This window comes from Euprymna scolopes, chromosome 21 (genome assembly GCF_053919585.1).
Source record: "Euprymna scolopes isolate OS-2025 chromosome 21, ASM5391958v1, whole genome shotgun sequence".
In the NCBI taxonomy this organism is placed as follows: Eukaryota; Metazoa; Mollusca; class Cephalopoda; order Sepiida; family Sepiolidae; genus Euprymna; species Euprymna scolopes.
Window position 1 is genome coordinate 49457718 of NC_136502.1, and position 22500 is coordinate 49480217.

Genomic DNA, 22500 nt, shown 5'->3' on the forward strand with positions numbered 1-22500 from the left:
TCTGTAGCTGCACAGTATCAAAAACTCCAAATCTACATGAACCTATTAACAGCCATAACTCAACTACCAGATTAAATAATAACACCAACTTAAACCAATCTACCGATCAATTACTAATCAACCCACCATATAATAATCCAACAACAGACCTAACGGAAAATAATCACAACAATATATTTTGGTTCCACATCTGGCCTAATAAAACATAGAATTTCAACGCACAAACATTCTTTTAAAAATAACTCTCTGTCAAACCAAACTACTCTATCCAACTATATTTGGCAACTAAAAAACAGTAATATTTCTTTCAACTTAAAATGGCAAATAATTGAGACTTGCAAATCATATAAACCAGGAGATAAATTTTGTGCACTATGTACAAAAGAGACCCTAAAAATTTTAAAATATGAAGATATAAAAAATACAACCAAACTATTAAATTCAAGACAGGAGCCTATGACATGTAGTCATAAACGTTGGTTTAAATTTAATAAATATAAACCACCTTAAATCATTAAAAATTACTTATTAGTAAAAATAGATTACAATTATTATTATTTTTATTATTTTTTTTTTTTAATAAATTAAGTTAGAATAATTATCTCCCTTACACCCGTCAAATAAATAATAAATAAAGTAAAGAAAACATGACAATTATCTCCCCTTAAAATAGGTAATACCGTAGCGTCTTTAAATCAAAAATACGCTAACGGAAACAATTTATTGCACGAGCGTCTCCTCCCTTTTAAAATTCATCATTCAATAAGATAAAAAGCTATAGCAAACATCTAAATGACACTTTTAACCACAGTTCCTGATTTCAAAAAAAACGAAAAATTAAAAGGTAAATATCTCTATATATTTTTAAAGCAAATTTATTATGTAAATTCAAAAATATATATTTTTCTCTACTTATTTCTATCTCTAACCCATATTAATTTTCTTATAAATTTTAAATCCAGACCTTTTATTTCAATTTTTCAGATTCATCTGCCTTACTTTTAATGCTAGGTTTATTTATGGTGTCTTTTAAATTCAATAAAAACCCTTCAAAATTTGCTGATGAGGAGACCTTGCTTACCAAAAAACTATATATAATTATTCTACATAACTTGATGTATACCACAATAAAAAGCATTGTTTTCCGAAACGATCGTACAGATAATTGATTTTGTTGTTGTTCCTTCTTATGAAACGGATTTTTAATTTAATTTAAATTTGATTTTTAAATTTTAAATTATAAATCACATTACTTAATATTGAATAAGCTCTAGGACATTTAACTATCGAGCTTATTATATATCTAAATTACAACGAGCACTTTCTATTTCCAGTATTTTAATTAAACTAGTAATTTCACTATTACATTAAAATGCACTCAGCTCTTTAGACTATTGTTCTAATCTCCTCTAAATTATACATATATATATATATATATAAAAGCTTCAAGTATATATATATATATATATATATATAAAAGTTTTATTTCATTATTTGTAATGGAAAGAAGTTTCTAATCATAAAAAATGGTTTTAAGTAAAAAACTTCAATTATATATATAAAAGTTTTATTTCATTATGTGTAATGGAAAGAAGTTTCTAATCATAAAAAATTGTTTTTTAATCAAAAAACTACAATTATATATATAAAAGTTTTATTTCATTATTTGTAATGGAAAGAAGTTTCTAATCATAAAAAATGGTTTTAAGCAAAAAACTACAATTATATATATAAAAGTTTTATTTCATTATGTGTAAAGGAAAGAAGTTTCTAATCATAAAAAATGGTTTTAAGCAAAAAACTACAATTATATATATAAAAGTTTTATTTCATTATTTGTAATGGAAAGAAGTTTCTAATCATAAAAAATGGTTTTAAGCAAAAAACTACAATTATATATATAAAAGTTTTATTTCATTATTTGTAATGGAAAGAAGTTTCTAATCATAAAATGTTTTTTAATAAAAAAACTACAATTATATATATAAAAGTTTTATTTCATTATGTGTAAAGGAAAGAAGTTTCTAATCATAAAAAATTGTTTTTAAGCAAAAAACTACAATTATATATATAAAAGTTTAATTTGATTATGTGTAAAGGAAAGAAGTTTCTAATCATAAAAAATGGTTTTAAGCAAAAAACTACAATTATATATATAAAAGTTTTATTTCATTATGTGTAATGGAAAGAAGTTTCTAATCATAAAAAATGGTTTTAAGCAAAAAAACTACAATTATATATATATAAAAGTTTTATTTCATTATTTGTAATGGAAAGAAGTTTCTAATCATAAAAAATAGTTTTTAAGCAAAAAACTACAATTATATATATAAAAGTTTTATTTCATTATGTGTAATGGAAAGAAGTTCCTAATCATAAAAAATGGTCTTAAGAAAAAATATACAATTATATATATAAAAGTTTTATTTCATTATTTTTAATGGAAAGAAGTTTCTAATCATAAAAAATGGTTTTAATCAAAAAAACTACAATTATATATATAAAAGTTTTATTTCATTATGTGTAATGGAAAGAAGTTTCTAATCATAAAATGGTTTTAAGCAAAAAACTACAATTATATATATAAAAGTTTTATTTCATTATTTGTAATGGAAAGAGGTTTCTAATCATAAAAAATGGTTTTAAGCAAAAAACTACAATTATATATATATAAAAGTTTTATTTCATTATTTGTAATGAAAAGAAGTTTCTAATCATAAAAAATGGTTTTAAGCAAAAAACTACAATTATATATATAAAAGTTTTATTTGATTATGTGTAAAGGAAAGAAGTTTCTAATCATAAAATGGTTTTTAAGCAAAAAACTACAATTATATATATAAAAGTTTTATTTCATTATTTGTAATGGAAAGAAGTTTCTAATCATAAAAAATGGTTTTAAGCAAAAAACTACAATTATATATATAAAAGTTTTATTGGATTATGTGTAAAGGAAAGAAGTTTCTAATCATAAAAAATGGTTTTAAGCAAAAAACTACAATTATATATATAAAAGTTTTATTTCATTATTTTCAATGGAAAGAAGTTTCTAATCATAAAAAATGGTTTTTAAGCAAAAAACTACAATTATATATATAAAAGTTTTATTTCATTATGTGTAAAGGAAAGAAGTTTCTAATCATAAAAAATGGTTTTAAAGCAAAAAACTACAATTATATATATAAAAGTTTTATTTCATTATTTGTAATGGAAAGAAGTTTCTAATCATAAAAATGGTTTTTAAAGCAAAAAACTACAATTATATATATAAAAGTTTTATTTGATTATGTGTAAAGGAAAGAAGTTTCTAATCATAAAAAATGGGTTTTTAAGCAAAAAACTACAATTATATATATAAAAGTTTTATTTCATTATTTGTAATGGAAAGAAGTTTCTAATCATAAAAATGGTTTTTAAAGCAAAAAACTACAATTATATATATAAAAGTTTTATTTGATTATGTTTAATAGAAAGAAGTTTCCAATTATAAAACATATTTTTTAAGCAAAAAGCTTCAATTATATATATAAAAGTTTTATTTCATTATTTGTAAAGGAAAGAAGTTTCCAATTATAAAAAGAACAGTGTTATTTCTCATGTAATAATATTTAACAAAAAACATTTTAATACCAATAAAGAATTATTTTCTAGCTATCAACTCAATGTTTCGGTGTGTAGTGACTTTACACTTAGACTTACGTCTAATTAATCTACCTTCATTTTATCCCATTGAAAGTTATGCATGTTTGAGAGAAAAAGAGACAGACAGACAGAGAGATACATACAAACAGAGAGAGAGAGAGAGAGAGAGAGAGAGGGGGGGAGGGACGAAGTGAGGGCGCTTATGTTTGAAAATGCGATAATATTTTTTTGAACAAATCAACATTTTATTCACCGTTGAATGTTGAATTCAGATTTTATTCAGCTTTTAGAATAAATAATTATTTTCAATGTTCAAAAAATGTAACATTTCCTTAGTAAAGTATATTCGGGTGTGAGTGAGGTAGAGGGATTAAGTTTGACATAACAATATCAGTAGTTCTGTCTTTCATTTCTAATCGATTAGTTTTGTCTTCTTATTGTCATCGATTAGTTTTGTCTTCTTTTTGTCATCTATTAGTTTTGCCTTCTTTTTTCATCGATTAGTTTTGCCTTCTTTTCTTATCGATTAATTTTGTTTCTCTGATTTCAAGTGGTGAATACGGATTAAACTACGAAGAGATAGCCATCTGTAAATAATAATGAAAGTTACGTTTAGACATATTTGAGCATTGTCTATGGTTACTTAGGACAATAGTGCAATACATTTCTGTTAACCCCCCTCTCTTTACCTCTCTCTATCCGCCTTTTCTTTCTTCCTCCCTCATTTCTATTTCCTTCTCCCTACTCTCTCTCTCTCTCTTTCTTCTCCACCCAGCCTATTTCTCTTTCTGAACACCCGCACACACATGAACATAGGCAATCCTCATTTTTAGTGATTCATCAAAGAATGAGACTGCATAAGAGAAGTAACTCCTTGATTAAAAAATCAGAGTTTCTGTCTTTTAGTTGGTACATAAAATGTCTGGAAAACCGACTATTCTTTATGCATTTTGCACAAGAGGAAAGTAAAATAATGATTTTTTTTTATTTCTAAATTTTAGATATTATTCATCCAGGACAACGCCGTTCAGGAAATTTTTTGTGGGTCTTTGTTTTGTAGTTTGGAACTTTTACCTGAGCGCACCCTAGCGTGCGTGCATGTGCGCGCGAATCGATGCGGATTGATAATTTGGATTATTTGGATTATTTAAAGTACTGTTCTCTTGGGTTGGAGCTTATTCTGACCAGATTTCGGCCGGTGTAACTTCCGTTACATCTTTTTGAATTTCTGTATGTCAACAAAAGGCTTTTTTCAGAGAAGAGGTCGCTCGCTACACAACTTTTTAAAACTTTTTATATCACATATAAATCGTAATATCTCACAGTTAACAACGAAGCTCGCCTGTCTATTTAATTGTATAGAATTTCGAATGGAAGTCTTTATTTAATTCACGGAAGTAGCTTGCTCTCATTCGATCCGCCATGACCGGGTAGGAATCTTAAACAATGTGTAATTGTATTTTAGTATTGCCCACACTGAGGATGAAAACCGTGCAAGAATGAGAACAATGGTCTTAATAATCCTTATCTAAAAATAACTTCTGATATATTAAATCATCTAAAATAACTTCTGATATATTAAATTATCTAAAATGACTGAAATTATATGGCAATCTTATTTCTACTGAATTGTTTTCTTTTTCTTTTTTCGATAGTACACTGGACAGTTTCCAATTTTTACAGACGCACCTCAAAATCGATCATCAAGCAAAAAATCAAAAGGTAAGTAAACAATAAAATATACTTATGACGATAAATATCTCAGTATAATGGCGATTAGGTGTATGTAACCGAAACTACGTCACAATTCACACTAAATGTTCTACTGTTTTCTTAGATGAATTTCTTCGGAAATGGTTGATCGAGAAATAAGGTTACTTATATTACTGACTTGTCGACTTTAACATTTTCATATAACAACAACTATAAAAATAACAAGATATGTACAATAAACACACACACGCGCTCGCGCATACATACACGTATATATATATATATATATATATATATATATATAAGAGCAAACAATTAATAAAACATGTTAAAAAAAACACTTTGAAAAAGAGTTAAAAACATATTTAATCTGAAAAGGAAACACTTAATAAGTGGATAGTCCTTAATCCGCGGAGTTTCGAAGAAATACTTTCCTTCTCATCAGAGGGTAAGAATTAGCAAAATGCGGGATCGGATTTTGCTTGCAAAAGTATTTGATGAAACTGCAAGTAAGTCAAAGGTTTACTTGATAACAAAAAGTGAAGCAGAGGAAGTAGGGTGAAGAAAGAGGTGATTTCACGTGAATTTTATTTTATTTCATATATATATATATGTATATATATATATACATATATATATATTAGCTGTACCCTGCCACGCGTTGCTGTGGCTCAAATTGGCGCAATGGAAAAAGTTCCAAAACGAGAAAACGCATGTTTCTTATAGGTTTAATTTTCCATTTCGTATGGGTACACAGTTTTTGTTGTTCCATTTTCTTAGCTGATATAGAGATTTTCTGGTTTAGTCACTCTTGAATACGTAACATAAATTGTCCATGTGAAAAAACAATCAGTGTGTAACTTTAAGTCACACAATTGTAAAGATTGTTCCCTGTGCTTTGTTGATGGTTATTGCAAACGACAATAAAATTGGAAAGTGCAATTTCCTAAAGTGTAATGATGTATCCGGTGGAATCATAGGAATGCATGGAATGAAGATATATTCATCTGTAAAAAGTCCTGTTATGATTGTTGTTTCTATGATATTGTTTGTTAATTTTTTTACTGCAAGCCATGTGCCTTTGCAAAGCTTGGATTGGTTTATATTTCACAACATGATAATTAGTACGCTAATTTTCAGTTGCAATACATGCGGTGGCATCCCTGGCAAATATAGCTGTTGGATAATTAACCACTTTATTTGCTGTCACAGTATTGTCGATGGATTTATGACTACCTCACTTGGAATTTTACATTGAATAATAGCGTAGACGTCTTTGTATTGACCTGCAAGAATAGCTCATTCACTCAGTCAAGTGGAATTCTTATAATTTGAATATCTGCAAAAACCTTTCAAACTAACTCTTCTTTTGATGTAATAAAATTACAGAAGTTAAAAGTCAAAGAATTTTGCCCTTATCTCTAATCAGCCGGCACTTTCCGTACCCAATTTCCCACAAGTGATGCAAATATTTATGTGCGGATCGAACAGTCTGCAACTGGATATGCATATTTTGAGTTAAGTTTAATGTCTTCATATGGCACAAAAAAGTAGAGTATTTGAGGCAAGCACTTATTTCATCTGCTGGTGTTGATTGAAGAATAACAGGTAACATTTTTCTGAAATATCCTGCAAGCAATATTACTGCATTCCCAAATGGTCTGACATTGCCACGCAAATCTTGCAAGGATCGACCAAGAGCCTCAAGTTATTTTTTTGCGTACCATTGGGCATTCATCCTAAACAATAAGTTTGCACTTCTGCAATATTTTTCCCCATATTGGATATTTTGGAGATGTCGAACATGAGATTTTTTAAAAATTGAATTTTTCAAAGTAGAATAAATAATTCTTCTACTTGACAGCAAGGTCACAGGTATTCCTCATGCAGCAAGGGCTAAGGCTATGTCATTTTGTTACTGAATTGCTTATTTCTAAGCCACTCTTTGGTTAGTTTGGCAGTATGCTTGGGATCATTGTCCTGCTGAAACACGAAACTGCTATTATGTCCCAACAAATCAGCAGGTTTCTGGAGGTCTCCAAAATCTCCCTGTATATACGTCCATTTTACCATTGATGATTTCTAGTTCACATTTGGATAAAAAAAAACCTCCCCATAATATAATCGAACCACCGCCAAACTTTACCATAGGAATGGCATTTTTTTTTGTTATAGGCTGTGCCATTTTTACGCCATACATGTGTTTCTGTGTTTCTTCTAAAGATTTCGATTTTTCTTTCGTCTGACCAGATTACCTTGTTCCAAAATTCTTGGGGTTGTTCCCCGTATGTTTTAACATAATTCAAACGTGATCTGACATGTTTAAGCTTCAATAATGGAACTTTTCTTTGGGATCTTGATACAAAACCTGCACGATTTAGAACTCTACTGACTGTATCCTTGCTCACATTAATCCCAGCTTCTCTGAGGTCGGTTTGAATTTCACCACGAGTAAGAAAATTGTTTTTTGTAACTTTCTGCTTACCCACCTTGATTTTTTTTTTTCGTTTAATTTCCTTGGCCGACCACATCTTGGAAGATTTGCAACAGCTTCACCAGGGTTTTTAAACTTTCTAATAACGTTTCCAACTGTACTAAGTGGTAGATTAAGTTTCCTTGATATTATTCGATACCCTTTTCCTTCTTTGTGCTTATCAATGATTTTTTTATGAATGTCTATTGACAACTCTTTAGTGTTAGGCATTTTTATAAATGAACTGGTTGACTTTGAAGGAGTGAGCACAAACTTGAAGAAGTTTATCAAATTATTTTAATATAAAGCGCTCTGATTGGTCAGTTATAACTCGTTTGCATTATTGCAACACGCTAAGCAAAAGTCATCTAAATTTATTTCAGAAAAAGAATTTTTTAAACGTGTATCCAATACTTTTGCGTTTGTTAGTTCATATTTTTCCTTAAATATAAACTTTCTAAACTTTGAATTTGTAATTACTACTCCAAATATAATTAAGAATAGGAATATACTGACCAGATTTTAAGTAAAATCTTGAACCCTAATACAAGTTATGAAGAAAAATGTAATGTATCCAATACTTTTGCGTGGCACTGTATATATATTTCGGAGTCCATAGAGAACGAACTCACACACAGAGTTTCTTTTATATAATAGTAAAAGAATATATATATATATATATCGTAGTGTGTGTGTGTGTGTGTGTGTGTGTGTGTGTGTGTGTGTGTGTGTGTGGTAATAAGTAATAAGAACAAAAAATTGGCTTAAAGCTTTAAACATTCATGTTCGAATTGTCCACAATTAGCGTAACTGATAAAGTGCTAAGTAAAATTCAGTTTTAAGTCACATTCTTCTAGATGTTGAAGGTTCAATCCTCGGTACAGGTCCTACTAAGAATACAATTGCAATTATTTAAGATATCTATCTTGTCGTGGCTGACGGAATGTGAGCATGTTTACATAAAGCGTTCCGTCCGAAATTTCGAGCAGATGTCTGAGTTCGACGGAACGATTTTCTAGTTTGACAAGATACACCAGAAGGTCGACCGAAACGTTGTGGGAATAACACTCAAGATAAGAATAGCTGTTCGAATAATCCGAATAATACAACCTCTGAACCAGGTTTTTTTTACTAGGGAGTCGCCACTTATGAAGGCCTGAATGCCACTCGGTGACAAGGGTTCCTATTTACAATGTCTCCCCACGGGAAAGAGTTAGACACCAGGGTCGTTTTTTAACGTGGAGAAAAGGTACAAAAATAAAAATTGTCTCAGTCGTGAAAGATTTCTCTTCCACTGACAGAGAACAACAAATTAAAGTGAAGCATCTGAAGTACAGATACTACACTTTGAGGTATTTATTTGCTTCCCCACTGAGCAAATTAGGCACAAGGCCGATTTTTAAAGTGAGGAGTGAAGGGGAAATGGGGACCAACTCTCCGGGGAGTAGGGGGAGCTGGATAGTAACAATTGGTATGAAGGGTTGCCCCTACATTGATCAAGGTCTTATATGTGGGATTGCTCCCACATATGGTCTTTGCTTGCAGTATCTGCCGGAACAGATGGTATTTATTTGCTCCCCCACCGAGAAAATTAGGCACAAGGCCGATTTTTAATGTGAGGAGTGAAGGGAGGGGGAAGGGAAAAAGGGGACCAGCTCCCGAGAAGTGGAAATGGGAGCTGGTTAATGGTCAGGCATGTGGGGTTGCCCCCACATCTGGTCTTTGCTAGTCATAGCTAGTCATAGCTAGTCATAGCTTGCAGTATCTGCCGGAACAGATATTACACTTTGATCTTGGCCCGAAGGCCAAGTAACATTTGACAAGGGTTAATGAGGTAAATGATGAGACAATACCATGATGATCAGTAATGGTGAAATTTGGGTGGGATTTAATTATATAAGCAGACAGCTCAACAAGAACTTATGTTAACCTTAAAAACTACGATGTTATAATCAGCTGGGAAGCAGCTCTGGAGTATTGTGTTGCATAGAAGTGAGGGGGGGGGGTAGGACAACACCTTCATTCAAATCATACAAATCGTTTCACTGCTTAGCTATTTGTTAACGTTGCTGTTTTGTTTCTAATTCGCAGGCCACCATTTGCCGAGAGGTGAAGGCCCTTGTCGAAGTCCAACAAGGAACTACCCGTATTCAAACGGCCGGGTGGATCCAGTCGGTTCTTGTTCTCCAGGTACGATCCACAGTTACAAAATGTCGGATCCCACGGACGATATCTACCTGTTTAAAAAGGGGGTCCATTCCGATGGCACGTCCTACATCTACAACCCTTTGTGCAGCGATAACTCTTCTCTGCACAGCTACTTGGCCAATTCGCCATCATCCGAGCCGACCAGCGCCAACGACATGGAATGTAGAAGGCGAGCCGAGAATATTCAAGTGATAATCGACGAGCCGCCGATACCCCCACCTAGAACCGGCAAACCAAATCTGGAAAAATTCAGTCAAATCATAGGCAAGAAGACTAACGCAACAACAAAGTCTCATCAGTCGTCTATAGTCGTGCCACAAGAGGATATCTGCTTCCAGTTTCCGAAAGTCGAAGTGGAGACAGTAGCGATCGTCCACCAGTCTGCAAACGATCCATTCAGTGAAGAAAGGTTAAAAGATGGAGATTCTCTCAAGCCTAGCGACGAGGGAAAGGTCGTCATCAGTAAGCCACCAAGAAAACACAAGAAGACGGGAATAAATAATACGCATGATGATGAAAAAGCAAAAACTGAAATCAAAACCGCCAAGGAAGAAACGGCGAAGCTAGAGCCACAAAACGACATATCTATATTAAAAAGTGAAACCAAAACGTTAAACCTAAAACCTCAATCAATCGAACAAATCAAACACAATGAACAAATCGAACCCGTCGAATTAGAATATTCGAGCAAAATACCGGATATCACAATCGCATCCGTACATGCGACCGAATTTGAAAATAATTTAAAACCTTGTATAGAAATCGAACCTGCTGAATTTATCACACCGGAAATCAATGTCGAACCAATGGACAGCCATGTTAATTTTATGAAACCGGAAGTTACGATTGAACCGGAACTGCTTACGATTCATCGCGAGAATAGTTCAATGCACGACGACGACGATAGACTTTCGTATATTTCTTCGATGTCGATGGAATATGACGGTGAAAATTTCATTATGAAATGGCCGCTGTCCGAGGACGAAGCAATGTATTCGAACGACATTCATTCGAGTATGAATGAACAACAAGATGAGATAAGATGGCCGGATTCGAATATTTCGTCTGTTCATGTTGGTAAGTGTCTGGCTGAAGATACACCTAACTCAAGTAAGTATGATTTTGTTTGGTACATGCTTTCGTACACGGAATCGGAATCGGAAGGAGTATCGGAATTATCTTACCGACGGGTAAGGGTTGGGGAAGAAAAGACGTTTAAAGCTTGCAACAAGCAATCTTTTTCTTGTAACGGTAACAAGCTGGTAACGTAAACGAATTCAACAGACGTGTCTTCTGTCTGAAAACCCGAAGAAAAAACTGCCGACTTCTCGTTCCACGAGATTTGACGAGACTTTAGAGTGTCTAGATAAGAGGTCAAATCCACGCACCCGGTTTCTAGTAACAGAAGACGTCCATAGATAAGAGAATTCTTTTACTTCCCTTCTGACCCACCATCGGTAAGTTCAATATTTCCAAGTTGTCACGGAATCGGTACTTTTTAGGGTATCGGAATCGAGAAAATATGTAAAATCGGAATTGGTGCTAGTATTGGAATTGATAATTTTGAACGAAATCGGCAATTGCATCGGAATCGGGAAAAATATTGGTATCGCCTCGTCACTAGTATACGTCCAATTTGCCATGAATTAAAATAAGAATTTCTCAGACGTTTTCAGACTAACATCGTTAGATTAACTGAAATTACTAAACGCTAAATCCAACGGAGCTTTAGAGCTACGATATGTGCCTAATAGTAAACGGAAACGTAGTATGAAGAGAAAGACAAAACCTCTTTTAAAACAACAATGAAATGAGTTGTTTAAGTGGCAGAATATTGGACGATGTCCGAGTGAAGAAAATGAACAATTGAAAGTTATTGGGACTGTCGTAGGTCGGCCAGCAGTTTTCTTCAGGCGTAGATCGCCAATGCTGGAGCGTCCAGTGGACAGGAACAGGAGAGAGCGGGAGAGAGCGGGAGAGAGCGGGAGAGAGAGAGAGAAGGAAGATCTTTTATGCTTCCCAAATTCTCTCTGCGAATCGACCGTGATTCTCAAGGGGGTTAAAGAAATTCCTTAGGGGACAGATGATACCTGCAAGCCGATTTGATCAATGTTTGGCCAAATTGCTTAGCGGGGAAACTAGGCCGCGACAAAAAATAAATCTGTATTTTATTCATGACTGCTGCACAACTATGCCTGGTCCTACGACTGATCACCTTACACCAAACGCATGTGTCGTGGGGGGGGGGTTCCATCTCATTATACGTGAATATATTTCTAGTGTTCATGGTTGCTGGACGCGAAGTCGTAGTTCCCAATTTATACACATAATAAAAATAGCACACTGAATCAGATTGTATTTCAAACGACTTAAACACAGGTGTGTGTGTGTGTGTGTGTGTGTGTGTGTGTGTGTGTGTGTCGTTGGAGTCCCGTCGCTGGTGACTCTACGTTTGAGTTCAATTCTAATCTTTCAACTGTTGAATCTCAGATAAGACTAACTCTGTCGTTCGCCACCCGTCAGAGCCTACGTAATATATCATACCTTTCCCCAGAAATCAGAGGAGTTCGTTTTTTTTTGTTTTTGTTTTTTTTCAGTTTACTTTCTCCGAAAACTATAGATCTTCGTTTTCTTTCTCATCTTTCTGAATTCTTAATATTGAACTTCCGGTTGTTTACGGCTCATTGTTTATGGTGCCACTTTGTCTATGTAGTACAATGGATCCCTTGTTTTTAATGTTTCGCTTTAATGAATCTTTATTGTCATTCATTTTTTAGCTAATTTTCCACGGTAGAGAGCTTGGGATATTTTGTAGTATCATATACATGCACATATAAGATCGGCGATTGAGAGCCACAGCCACCTAATGTCTGCATGCCCAATCTTATTGACAGATGGCCTTTATACTGCCGGTCGCAATAAAGTATGTAAATACCTCCATTGGAAGATCTGTGGAGAGATACTACTTGATAGATGGACGAACATCTGGAAACATGAACCACATCGATAACATCAAACGGAAAAGTGACCGTGCTCTATGACAAGGATCTACAGGCGGGAAGATATATAAAAGACAAGACCAACAAGCCAGACATTATGATATGAAACAAGCCCGGAAGAACTGCGCTCATTATCAATGTCACCGTACCAAATGATGATGGCCTTAATAGAGCTGAATGGGAAAAGATAACAAAATATCAGGATCTAAAAAATGATCTAAAAACGATATGGTCTCTGAAAGAAATAAACATTATACCATTTGTGATAGGAGCAACTGTCTTAATAAAAAATAATAATTCCTGGAAGACCAAGCTGTAATGAAATACAAATAGCAACCAGAAAGAGAAGAGCTTTTATTCTTAAAAGAGCCCCCGGATATAAATTTAAATCATAACAGAATCAATAGTTTGCTACAGGAGGGAGCCCCTTGATCTCTTAAAACTGAAGTTAAACAAATCATATAAATTGAGAATGAGTAAAATGAAACACATTCAAAATACACATGGAAAAGAAGTTGCAAAGAGGGTAAGAACAGGGGAGATAATGCGTAGAAAATATACGTAACAATTTAAACAGCATAAAATGGAACTGGACTGGGGACAATCTGGGAATAATAAAGTATTCACATAAGCATTTCATCAGAGATTTACAGCAGATAAGCAAAAATAACAAATAAATAATATAAATAATATAATCGCTAACTTCCGTTTGTATGAAGATTCCATTGCTTTTATTTCCAGCGATTATTTCAGCACTATAAAATACGGCATAATCATGCTGGCACACCAGGTCTCATCAGATCAACGAAGTTAAGCAACAACGAGCCTGGCCAATACCAAATAGGTAACCATTTGGCAATGCCTGGCGCTGTATGTGTTCTCCGTTTATCTCGGCATTGTTTCCAATCGTCCTGAACTTGCAAATAAAATTAAAAACAATGCTGTCTCAGGATACGCGTGGTTGGAGATTGCGCAACTCATGCCACAAAAATGTCACTCGCACGCATCCTCCAGTATGTATCCATAGTTTGAACGGAGCTTTTATTTCATTATTCAGCTGGTTACTTTTAATGCATCTAAAACCAAGCTTCTATCTTGACATCATTAACGTTTTGATCTCCATCTGGCATCAATTGAACTAAATGGCTCTCGTCTTGGGGAGGCCCCATGTTTTGGTAAGCTTCTAGGTTTTACCTTTACTCCTGCTCTAAAATGGAATACGTACATCAAATCTATTGCCAAGACTGCCGGAAAAATGATGGGACTCTTCTATTGACCCAGTAGATATCTACCTGCTGATGCAATACTCTACCTACAAAAGAGCCATGTACGTCCAAAGATGGAGCATTGCTGTCACATCTGAGCAGGAGCTGCTAGGAAGACCTTATTTTGCCTTGACAGAATTCAGAATAGATTTCGTAGCCTAGCGTGGGATGCCCTTTTCTCTTCCCTGCAAGCTCTTTCTTACATAAGAGACGTTGCGAGCCTGTCTCTGTTTTATCGTTATTTGCATGGCAAGTGCTCGTCTGAGCTCCAATCTATGGCCCCCTCTCGCCAAACATTCACGAGAAACACTCGTTTGGCTGAAAACACTATCAATAATTACCCCCACTACTTACCTGTGCCTAAACCTAAGTGTAGATTCCATGAACAAAGTTTCTTTCTTAGAAATGCACACCTTTGGAGCTCTCTACCGTTTACCTGCTTTCCGGCTGGGCGTCTTCAAGTCTAATGTAAACAAGTTCTTGATGAGCCGTTTCCCTTAAGTAATCCAGTTTTACCAAATTTACACTTCTAACGATTACTACGATATTGTCCTTTTGACTACTGTACACACTTTAACTCTTATCCTCGAGTGGCCTCTGGGCCTTGATAAGTGGTTATTCCCTTGTGAAAAAAATTCAGTATTAGTACACATTTTAAGCGTGTGTTTCTTAAGATTAATAAACACAGTACTAAATAGATTTTAACTCGAAATGATTCCTCATTTAACGATATTTAACAAAAGCAGCAAAACGAAACAATATTTATTGCCTGTACATAATAGGCCACTAAACTGCTGTTTTACTAAAAAGGTCAGAGGAATTTGCAGTGCTCTCTATGCTGCTGCTGATGATGATGATAATAATAATGATGAGGAGGAGGAGGAGGAGGAGGAGGAGGAGGAGGAGGATGTGAATCATTTATTTCGTATCAATCAGATGACATTCGTTTCTCCAATATCTTTCTGGTTAGATTTTTTCTAGAACGACATCGAGTACTTACGAGACAACGTGAAGGTTGCCAACATCTCGAAGTGAACGCGTCTCCGTAGAACGAACTGAATTCGAATTTGGACAAGTTCTTATCGTTAACTACTTGGCCACCGTCGCCTTCGTGCTATTGGTGTTAATTGGCTTGGAATCACACATTATAGCTGGCCTTGTGTCAAACTTGTCTTTCCACACAACCCCTATGTCGCCCGCCGTTTATTGCTTTGTGATTTCTTTAGCTGTTCTTCACCTCTGCTCATTTTCTAACAATTGTCTCTTTTTAATTCCCACCTTTCGTCACCATCACTCATTTGAAATGTCGCCCCACCGTCCACCAACGACTGCGTACCAATGCCGCCGCCATCGCCACCACGACTTAATCCCCCTCCCCCCACTTTCCGCTAACCTGCTTTTGTCAACCTGGTCGTTAAAACGTTCTTCCTTTCCTTTCCAACATATATCTGTACCTCGCTGGACGGACGACACCCTGCCAAAATACTAAAATACCTAGACTAGACAAACCCACCCGCCACCAAAACAGCCACTTTTCGGACCACTGGTCGCCTCTCTCTCTCTCTCTCTCTCTCTCTCTCTCTCTCTCTCTCTCTCTCTCTGAGCAAAATATGGACTTGAGAAACAGATCGGGCCCTTCTTTAGCTCCCGCCCGAGGGTCCCCGTCTACAAAGGCCAGAGATGACTTGATCGATGATGAGCCCCTTGGCGAGGACGAGGATGATGGGAGTACCAGTTGTACTAGTGGGACCGGGTTGAAACCACAGATGCCCATGTCCTCGGCCCTTTTTCGTTTGTCGTGGATTAGTGATGATAGTGACTCTTCAGACGACAACACCGGCCGTAAGTTGTCCGCACTTTATTGCTTTTCAAACGATTGCAAATAGAATAGCTCACACACACACACACACACACACACACACACACACACACATATATATATATGCACATTACGTAAGGACTAAAACGCGCGTTATCTAAATATTGGATAACACTGAATTATCTGAACTAGTGACCGCTATTCCGAATTCAGATGCTTGTCCAGAATTCCCCTTATATCAAAAAGCAAAATAAAGAAACACCTGATGTACCTACTGGTAACGAAACGAAAATATTATATTCCAAAAAGCACGTAAATTGATCAAGTAGTTTTAGTTTTATTTTAAAATAAGAGAATCGAATTTTACGAGTAATAGAAAAGCGGCTGCCTTGTCCGCCATTTTGAAAGCAATCTAAAAATAAACAAAGGGAGATAACTCAATAATTCAAATTTGCGAGATTTATATTATGATATCTACGAATTAATCGCTTAAAAATGAGTTTCTTAATAAAAAAAAACAAAAAAAACTATTAGATCAATTAAAGTAATTTTTAGAATGGGATGATTTTTTTTTCGTCACGGGTACTTACAATTTTGTTTTTTATGTGTGGGTGGGTACTCTGGACAAGAACCTTAATTCATAACTAATCGCCATCAAATAAACTGTTTCTATTGTTCGAAACGATCATAAACAGATACAAATGATTGCACACTAAAATAATTAATTTTTAAAAATCGATTTTTTTTTATTCGAATTATTTGATGGTTTTCAGTAATTTTCATAAAAAATAAAAAGAAACTTATGCCAGCAAATATACATACATTTTAATTTTTTTTAATTTTCCCTGAAAATGTGACCGTTTTATTTTTGTTTGTTTTCTGTTTGTTTGTTTTTTAATCATGGCCGTTTGATGCTTGAGAGATAGTTTATTGACGGCGGCTTGCTCTTGTGATTTTGGAATAACGGCTTCTAGGTGAGATAATCCAGTGGAGCCACATATGCTAACATGTTTGGCTTAATGTTTGGTCCCCCCAACAAAGGAAGGAAGGACCTGTAAATTCACCCTTGTCCGTTCGTCCGTTCGCCCTTTTCTCAATATTACGCCTTGGAATTTTTTGAAATTTCTCACAAACATTAAACATGATATGAGTAAAAAAGTAACCGAACGGATTTTCCGGGAAAACTCAGGTTGCCCCCCCCCCTCCTAGAAGTGCCTTTCGGATTAAAATGGCTAAAATTGGCATTTTTGTGCTTATTAAAAAAAAAGTGATGCCTTGACTTTTTATAAAACTTTCTGGAAAGTTGTAACTAACTGATTTCTATATAATTTTGTTTGTCTATACTTTGCGATAACTCTTGGTTGTGCCCCAGGGTCTCTTTTAGGGCTAATAAAAACACTCCATTTTTGGGACTATTTTACCATATTTGTCCAAAATTTTCTGTGTATGTTTAATTAGCAGTTTTGCATGGTGCTGAACTCAAATTTAAATATGTTATGGTCTTGGTTACTTTTGGGTCTAAATGGGGAGTGGGGCAAATGAAAGACTTAGTCATTTCTTTTTTTGCATGGTGTAGAACTCCAATTTACATATGTCAAGGCCTAAAACTGCACCGTTTGTTCATTTTCACCAAGATTTGACGTCCCCTGGGGACTTTTGAGATTTAATGGGGGGGGGCAGATGCTGAATTTCGTCATTATTTTATGCCTCTTTCACTGTGCACTCACGGGGGACCCTGCATGCTTCACTTGTTAATTTTGATGTTAGTTTAACTTTTATTAACAAACAAGGCATATTGCCACTGAAGCGTCAGGGGGCTAGATTATAAATCTGACCCTTATCACTGTGGTGCAGCCTGAGAGGGAGGTGTAGCATCAAGATGTTCGTTCACATTACATTTAAATTTCTGCATGTTGGTACGGTCAGGAAAAGAGGAAACAGAAAGAAAATTCCCAAGGCAAGCTTACGGAGGAAATAAGCTAATAACCTAGAAAATGGTACAGTAGATAGAGATATTGAATCTCTATGGTTCCAGGTGAGCATTGTCTGAAGATAGCGGTTTCAATACTGCTTAAAGCTGTCCAGAGGCTTACTTGGCCAAAATGTGGTAAGACGACAACAACTATGGAAGGCAGTAGTTGCTGAGGATGCAGTTAGGAGATTCAGAGTTCCTGATTCAGATTAAGACAATAGGAGATTCAGAGTTCCTGATTCAGATTCAGACAATAGGAGATTCAGAGTTCCTGATTTAGATTAAGACAATAGGAGATTCAGAGTTACCACCTGATGAAAGCCAGAGGAATAATTGACCGAAACGTTTTGAAATAATAACTTAAAAAGATGAGGATAATAGTCTGCAATAAAGAAAGCAATAAAATTTATTGGCAAAAAAGGAAAGGAGCAAAGTAGAACAAGCTATGTTAATTTTATTTTTATTTCGGACTATTAGTCTCATCTTTATTAGTTGTTGTTTGTTTGTTTTTATTGGTTCACAACGTTTCGGCCAACTTCCTCTGGCCTTCGTCGGGTGGTAACCGCGACGGATAGGAACTTCGAATCTCCTAACTGCATTCTCAGCCATCACTGCCATCCGTAGTTGTCGTCGTCTCACCACATTTTTGACCAATTACCTCTGGCACGCTTTGGGTGGGATTGAAACCGCTATCTTCAGACAATGTTCATCTGGAACCGTAGAGATTCAACGTCTCTATCAACTCAAAATGCAGTTAGGAGATTCGAAGTTCCTATCCGTCGCGGTTACCACCTGACGAAGGCCAGAGGAAGTTGGCCGAAACGTTTTGAACCAATAAAAACAAACAAACAACAACTAATAAAGATGAGACTAATAGTCCGAAATAAAAATAAAATTAACATAAAAATGCTCATCTCAAAATAAAAAATTCCAATTAAGGAATAATATATATATATATATATAGGACAAGCTATGTAAAAAAAAAATACAGAAGATATTTGAATCTTTACAGTCTGAGACAACTTTCAATTTGGACAATGACCTCTACTGACACGTTGTTCTGCAGAGCAAACACACAGAGAACGCTGACTTTGTTTTATCGAAATAAAACTGACAATGTATCATCTTTTGTCCATAAAGAGATCACGACTTGGTTCTAGAGCGAAAAAATTCCACAAAATGTAGATTTCAACTTCTGGTGATGATGCTGTATACCAGAAGCAGGTCTCCTCGCATCCTCCACTGCTCAATTGAGAACAGATTTAGCCTGGAACCACTTTTTCTAACATGAGTCACATCACCATGCTGATCGTCACCCATTCAACACGCTCCACAAGGATTTGTTTCTTAACCTTCATTTTACTCTTTATTGTATTCGCCTGCAATCTTGTTCTCTTGGGAATTGGATTTAGAAAAACTGCAAATGCTTGTGTAACATAGTGATATTTTAAACCAACGCATTTCAGGTAAAAACATTATTATGTACTTATGTATCATGTCGAAATTAGTATAAATTCCAAAAGTTATGGGCCCTGTCGGTGGGCCATTAGAATACGCCGGCTGCCCCCCCCCCTGCAGAGGGTAAAAGTCCCTCAATGGGGGTCCTGGGTATGACCTTAAACTATATCCAGTGGTGAGGCCCCAGCTTGTGGGCTTTGGGGAATGTGGAGCCACCCTTTAATTACCATTGCTCCCAGGTCCACTCTGATCCGGAGTAGTAGTACCTGTTAGGGTCCCAACTATGGGTTAAATAGAAACCGACGTGAAAACAACAAATATATTCTATTAAAAAATAAATTTCTTCAAAATCTTTGGATTCAGCATTAAATAACCTGAAAAGGGTTGATATGCCGTAAAACAAAAACAACCAACCAACCAACCAACCAACCAAAAGTTATGAAAAAATGATCTACGAGTTGTAGAAGATATGCTAGATGTATTTTTGACAAAAAAAAAATGTCAGCCACAATTACGTTTGGATATTTTGTGTTTAAAATTGGAAGATTGTAATTCTTTAGTCAAAACGATCGGTTGCGGTTATCTCCCCTGGATCTTGCGAACTCTTCAGATATGATAAAACTCTTAAAGTCGATAAACTCAATAAATTTTATTTGTATTTCATTTATTTTTTTTACAGGATCATTTTTCGTAATTTTTTTTAATTTGCACTAATTTTGACATGACATGTAAGTATGTAATAATGTTTTCACCTGAAATGCGTTGGTTTAAACCATCATTATTCTACAAAAGCACCAAATGGCATCGTTATTATTTTGTATTATTTGAGATATTCAGATTACTGAACGTTTTATTTAATCCACGGCGGTAGTTTGTTCTCATTCCATCAGTTATGCCCATATATATACCTTAAGTAATTTGTAATTGTATCATTAGTATCGCTCATATTGAGAATACGGCACAATCATGTTGACACGCCGTTTCTCTCCAGATCACGGAAGTTAAGCAATGTTGAGCCTGGTCAGTACCAGATGGGTGACCATTTGGGAAAGCGAGGAGCTATATGTATCATCAGGTAAAATATCAGGTTGAGAAATTGGTGTGGTGTATCCTTCTCTCTAGGGTAGATGGGACTCCCTTAAGCCGTGGTAGGCACCCCATCTAGTGATGGCGTCACAATCAAAAATACCCTTGATAGCCCTGGCGAAGCATCAAGTATTCAGTTACCGACAAGATATGAATTACACTACAAACTCGTGCAGTGAATTCTATCTCGGCTGCGGACGCGCTGGATAGATGGATGGATATTGAGAATTGAACCTTCAACCTCCAGAAGACTGTCACTTAGAACTGATCATAACCATGCACTTTTATCCATTGCGCCACAGGTCTTTATTACACTTCTGTATTAAATGAAGGGTTCTGTTTGAAATTCTGTACAGATTTCAGTGGTTGACATAAAAATGCCCAGTTTGACATGTGCCTGAAGAAGGTTGGAGGTTATATCGTCCGAAAGATTGTTAGAATAACATCCAAAATGAAAACAGTAGATCAAATAATTCCAATTAATCAATCCTCATCTCAAAAAAAAAAAAATGTTGGTGCTTATGTATTTTTGGTACCGCGCTATTTTTTAATATTTTTTTAGGTTAAATTCAAGTTTCACGATATCTTCTTTTTATCAAATTGTTAGGTGGAATCACGGATTAGTTACAAAACACTCTTTACCGTCCCATATAAAGAATGGCTTTCAAAATAATAACGTTGTTATTTTAACGCGGTACCAAAAATACATAAGTACGAAAAAGTTATCTGCTGTTGATTTGTTCATCACTTGTATTCCTTTGTTTTGATTTATCTTAACAATCGTGTTTAACTTTGTTTATTAAAAAAAAACAAAAAAAAACGGCTACCTCTTAACCACAACCTTATCCCTAACCTTCCCATCACACAAGCGCTGATTATGTGCGCTGCATTCTGACCATTGTTAAATACAACAAGGTCACCGACTAATGAGGCAGAGTTAGTCCTGTGGGAACAGATGCGAGCAAGTGCTATTTTTAAGTCATTTTAATTCCGTCCTCGATAAAGGCAAGCAAAAACGTGGGTCATGATTGAAGTAAATCGTGGAAATTAAGGAGATCTACCGCCATATTGTTTTCACTATTTTTAACGAATGTCGTCCTATTACACCCATGGACTAATATATATAAAAGGCTATACGTTTGTCTGTTTGTCTGTCTCCATATTTTCAAACTCTATCTCCTCCGAAACTAAAAGTCGCAGAGTGGTGCTAGGGGCCTCAAATGATTGGATTTTTTACGGACCTTTTATAGGTTTTTAGCCGTTTTTAAGGGGTCAAAAATGGGTCAAAATTGAAATAAAAAAATCGTTATACATTTTGTACATTCATCTTAGTTTATTTTTAATATTTAATCAGTTCGCACACGTGTCCCGTTGGTACAGTCGTAACAACACTCGATTTGAATGCTACAGTTTCGGTTTCGAATCTAGCTGAACATCCTCAATTTTTTTTTTTTTTTTACCTTTGAAATCACGTCTCTATAATAATATATACGAAATCTGGACAAATTAAAATATCATATTTAAGCGTATTTTACGACCAGGCAAAGCCAGGTGTCCCCCCTCCGCTAGTATTTGATAAAGTTTTTGTTTTTTTACACAGGAATCACCACTTATCAAGGCCCGGAGGCCACTCGAGGATAAGGGTTAATGGATATACATTAGTCAATGTGGTTATAGCGTAGTAAACATAAGTAGTGGAATTCTTGTAAGTCGGATTACTTAGAAGGACGGTTCATCAAGAACTTGTTTACGTTGGACTTGAAGACAATCAGATTGTAGTCAGATGGAAAGCAGGCCAACGGAAGAGAGTTCCATAGGCGTGCAGTTCTAAGGAAGAAGCTTTGTTTATGGAATCTGCATTTAGG

General features: G+C 35.0%; 1 protein-coding gene across 2 annotated transcripts in view; it reads left to right on the forward strand.

Moving 5' to 3' along the window:
- The window catches only part of LOC145242253 (uncharacterized), a 135216-nt gene that overhangs the window by 28793 nt on the left and 83923 nt on the right, over positions 1-22500 (forward strand). Inside the window, exons 6-7 of one of the 2 annotated variants that reach the window (XM_080105263.1) lie at positions 5298-5364; positions 9920-11146. In XM_080105263.1, the coding sequence (XP_079961389.1) occupies positions 5298-5364; positions 9920-11146 (1294 nt within the window). The remainder of the gene's footprint in view (positions 1-5297; positions 5365-9919; positions 11147-22500) is intronic. The other variant, XM_080105264.1, reaches the window with a different exon arrangement.